At 46.4% G+C, this 4,021-nt stretch overlaps 1 protein-coding gene across 1 annotated transcript; it reads left to right on the top strand.

Annotated features, from left to right (window-relative positions):
* The first annotated feature begins 834 nt into the window (after positions 1-834).
* On the top strand, positions 835-3,066 carry LOC143022464 (uncharacterized). The gene has a single exon (XM_076180685.1). It carries the CDS (start codon positions 835-837, stop codon positions 3,064-3,066), a length of 2,232 nt encoding a protein of 743 aa, XP_076036800.1.
* Positions 3,067-4,021: the final 955 nt, after the last annotated feature.

The raw sequence follows: 4,021 nt of genomic DNA on the forward strand, positions 1-4,021 counted from the left end.
ACCTACGTAATATACCTATTTTAATTTCCCATCCCTACATCAAAAAACAAATCGTATTTTCTCCGCTTTTGGGACCATGTTCTAAGGGGAGAGAGTGAGGGAATATCAGATCATTTTTTGGTGGAAGATAAGTTGAAAGTGGAGGATAGATGGAGAAAGAGGAAAAGGAAAAAAGGTAGGGAGGTGCTTAGAGTGAACTCTTTAAATGAAAAAGAAAAGGAGAAGGAGTACAAGAAGAAGCTGAGAGAGGAATGGGAGGGAGCGAAGGATAGCGTAGAGCTAGGAGTGGAGGAAGAATAGTGATGGTTCAAGGAGGGAGTCACATAGTGTACAAAGATGGTGTGTGGAACAAGAAGGACTGGAGGAAATAGAAGGAAGGGTAGTGAATGGTGGGGTGAGGAGACAAAGAAGGTTGTAGCAGAAAAAAAAAGCGAGTTTTCACAGATTGGTTACAAAATAGGACAAGGGAGTTATATGAGAGGTACAAAGAAAAGAGAAGAGAAGTAAAGCACAAAGTAAAGAAGGAAAAGAGGAGAGCAGATGTGAAATGGGTTAAGAGTATGACAAAAAAAATGAAAATAATAGAAAGATGCTTTGGAAAGAAACTAAGAGAGGAAAAGGAGGCGAATCAAGTAAGGAAGAAAAGGTAAAAGGTACAGATGGAGAGATGATAATGAAAGAGAAGGCAGTTAGGGGAAGATGGGCAGAATATTTTAGGGAGTTACTAAATGTGAAGGAGGATAGGGAGGGAAAGATAGTTGCAGTGGGAAGGGCTAAGAAAATGTCCGTGATGAGTGAGGAAAATGGAGGAGAAATAAGGAAGAATGAATAGCTATGGTTGAAGTGGTTAGTCCTTTCTACACTGGACGAGTCATCGCTGCAGTCATGGAGGAGGCGGTAGGAGACTTGGTTATTGGAAACATTCCTGGAGCCAAGAACTTTTGCTTACGGGAAGCCACCACCCAAACCTGTGCAGCGGCGGTTACCAGAGGAGCCGCCAGAGCAACCAACCAGGTAAAACCTCTGATACTTTCATCTGTTTCAGATATTGCAAATAGTGAGGATGTAGTTGCCGAACAAACGACCAACCCCACACTTGCCATGGTTCGTAAGAAGGTTCAAGAGGGACACTGCAGAACATCTCGGGGAACGAAAACCAGATTCCTTAAGAAAAGGGAAAGACTTTATCGCAGTACGGTGCATCCAATCGGGGACTCGAGACTGCAGTTCGTCGTTCCAGAGAAGTGCCACCTGGCAGTGTTTAAGCTGGGTCATCATGCTGCACTAGGCGGACACATGGGAGTACAGAAAACTCGGGATAGATTTCAGTCTCAATTTTTCTGGCCTGGGATAGGCAGAGAGATAGTTAGGATGGTGAGGTCATGTGACGTATGTCATAAGACTACAGATCGCGGCCGAGTGAAGCCTGCACCACTCGGACCACTGCCTCTGATCTCTGATCCGTTCCAGCGAGTAACTTTGGGCATTGTTGGACCCATCATCCCAAGGGCAGCTGACGGAGCCAAATACATCCTTACCTGCGTGAACTTCGCAACGAGATGGCCTGAGGCAGTAACCCTTCGGAATATTGAAACTATAACTGTCGCCGAAGTCATGTTCGAAATATTTTGTCGCGTGGGCATTCCTAAGCAAGTGTTGTCCGACCGGGGAAGCCAGTTTACTTCCGTCATGATGGAAGCGTTGCTGAGGCTACTGGCTGTAAAAGGACTCAGGACTACTCCTTACTACCCCATGTGGAACGGGCTCTGTGAGCGCTTCAATGGCACTCTCAAGAATACGCTGAAGCGGATGGTAGCAGAGCAACCTAAGGAATGGCCACAATTTACCGCCCCTCTACTATTCACCTACCGCGAAGTACCCCAAGCTTTACTACAGTTCTCGCCATTTGAGTTGGTCTACGGCAGGTCAGTTCGTGGTCCTCTGCAAGTACTGCGAGAACTCTGGGATGAAGAAGAGCCTGACCTCGCAGTGAAGACAACTTACGCATATGTGTTGGACTTGGCCGAACGACTACGGGAGACCTGTGAAGTAGCAAAGCAAGAGCTACTCAAAGCTAAGGAAGTCCAGAAGTCGTACTACGACAAGAAAACGAAGCTGAGGATCTTCGAAGAAGGAGACCAGTGCTTCCTCCTTCTACCCATCGCGCACAAGTTGCTGTCACAGTGGCAAGGACCTTTTGAAGTAGTCAAACGCCTCAGTGACTTGAACTACATAGTGAAAGTGGGACCAGACCAAAAGAGGTTCCACATTAACATGCTGAAGAAATATTACACACCTCAAGTTGCATGTTCGGCAGTTGGCCAAGAATGTTTGCTGAATAGAGATCATGTGCTATCACCCGAGCAGTGCGAGTGTTTGCGGCTTGTCGAAGGCCATTTTAAGCAGTCGCAGATGATCTGTGCTGCCGTGGTTGTACCAGAGGTTGAGGAATTGGTAGATTGCGCATCCCTTACCCCCGAAGCTATCCAAGGCGAAACTGTGGCGGATGTGCAAGTCCCTCCGAGGCTTGGTCCAGAGCAGAAGAAACGTGCAATTACTATTCTCCAACGACATTCCGCAGTGTTCTCCGATAAGCCTGGAGTCGCCAAGGTGGACTGGAAGCAAATACGGTTGACGAGCAGCGTACCAGTCAGATTGAAGCCATACCCGATACCCATTCGTCTGGTAGACGCAGTCAAGAAGGAGATCGACAACATGGAAGCTGCAGGCATCATAGAGAAGTCATCGTCTCCCTACTGCAGTCCTATAGCCGTTGTACGCAAGAAGGATGGAGGTGTGCGAATCCGTGGAGATTACCGCGGAGTAAATGCAGTAACCCAGGTGGATGCAGAGCCAATGAGTGACCAGCAGGAAATATTTGCAAAGGTCGCCATCTCCAATATTTTTTCCAAGATGGATTTGGCGAAAGGATTCTTCCAGATTCCGCTGGAGGAGAGAAGCAAACAGATCACGGCAGTTGCAACACCCAACGGACTCTACCAGTTCAAGGTACTACCTTTTGAACTTACCAACTCCCCAGCAGCTTTTAACCGTGCCATGCGATAAGTGTTGCACGGCATCCATGGAGTGGAAGCTTTTGTGGACGATATACTCATCCACTCCTCTACCTTCGAGGAACATCTGGAGATCCTCGAGAAGGTACTTAAGAGACTTAGTTCAGTGAATATGACAGTCAAACCGTCCAAATGCAAACTTTTCCAGCAGGAAGTACAGTTCCTGGGATATACCTTAGGCGAAGGACGATGTGGATGCTAGGATAGGAAGATAATAAAGATCAAGAATGCATCCCGACCGACCACAAAGAAGCAGGTTCGATCGTTCTTGGGACTTGTTGGCTACTACCGCAGGTTCGTTCAGAATTTGAATTTCACTGTCCTCACCTTGCCAATGACAGAGCTTCTTAAGAAGAATGCTAATAACAAGTTGACATGGAGGCCTGAACAGAAGGATGCGTTTACGACGCTTAAGAACCTCTTCTGCAAGGAGCCGATACTTCAACTATCGGACTTCAACCAGCCTTTCATCATACGGACCGATGCGTCCCAAGAAGGCATTGGAGCTATCCTGAAGCAAGAAAAGGATGGGGATATTTTCCTTGTTAGTTATCATAGTAGGAAGCTGAAGCCAGCGGAGTTGAACTATAGTACGGTGGAAAAGGAGTTGCTTGCAGCTGTAGAGGGTGTCAAAAAGTATTACTACTTTCTCTACGGAGATAAATTTATTTTAGAGACTGATCACATGCCTCTTTCGAGCCTCAGGACCTCCAAGAACGCCAACGCCCGAATCATGGGGTGGGCATTGTACCTCCAGCAGTTCAACGTGGTCATCGGTACATCAAAGGATTTGCAAATGTTGGAGCTGACCTGATGTTCCGACTGCTCGAGAAAGACGTACAATTGTAGTAATTGTACTTATTGTTATGGGATATTATAGTTGTGCAATTATATTTAAATTCAATTACATATCAATGTCTCTATGTAATTATTATTGAGGTAATTGG

This window comes from Oratosquilla oratoria, unplaced genomic scaffold (genome assembly GCF_046742065.1).
Source record: "Oratosquilla oratoria isolate Oo_2021 unplaced genomic scaffold, ASM4674206v1 SCAFFOLD100, whole genome shotgun sequence".
In the NCBI taxonomy this organism is placed as follows: domain Eukaryota; kingdom Metazoa; phylum Arthropoda; class Malacostraca; order Stomatopoda; family Squillidae; genus Oratosquilla; species Oratosquilla oratoria.

Bases quoted from the DNA above. Each gene is read 5' to 3' on its own strand.
- LOC143022464 (XM_076180685.1), top strand. From the start codon at position 835: ATGGTTGAAGTGGTTAGTCCTTTCTACACTGGACGAGTCATCGCTGCA.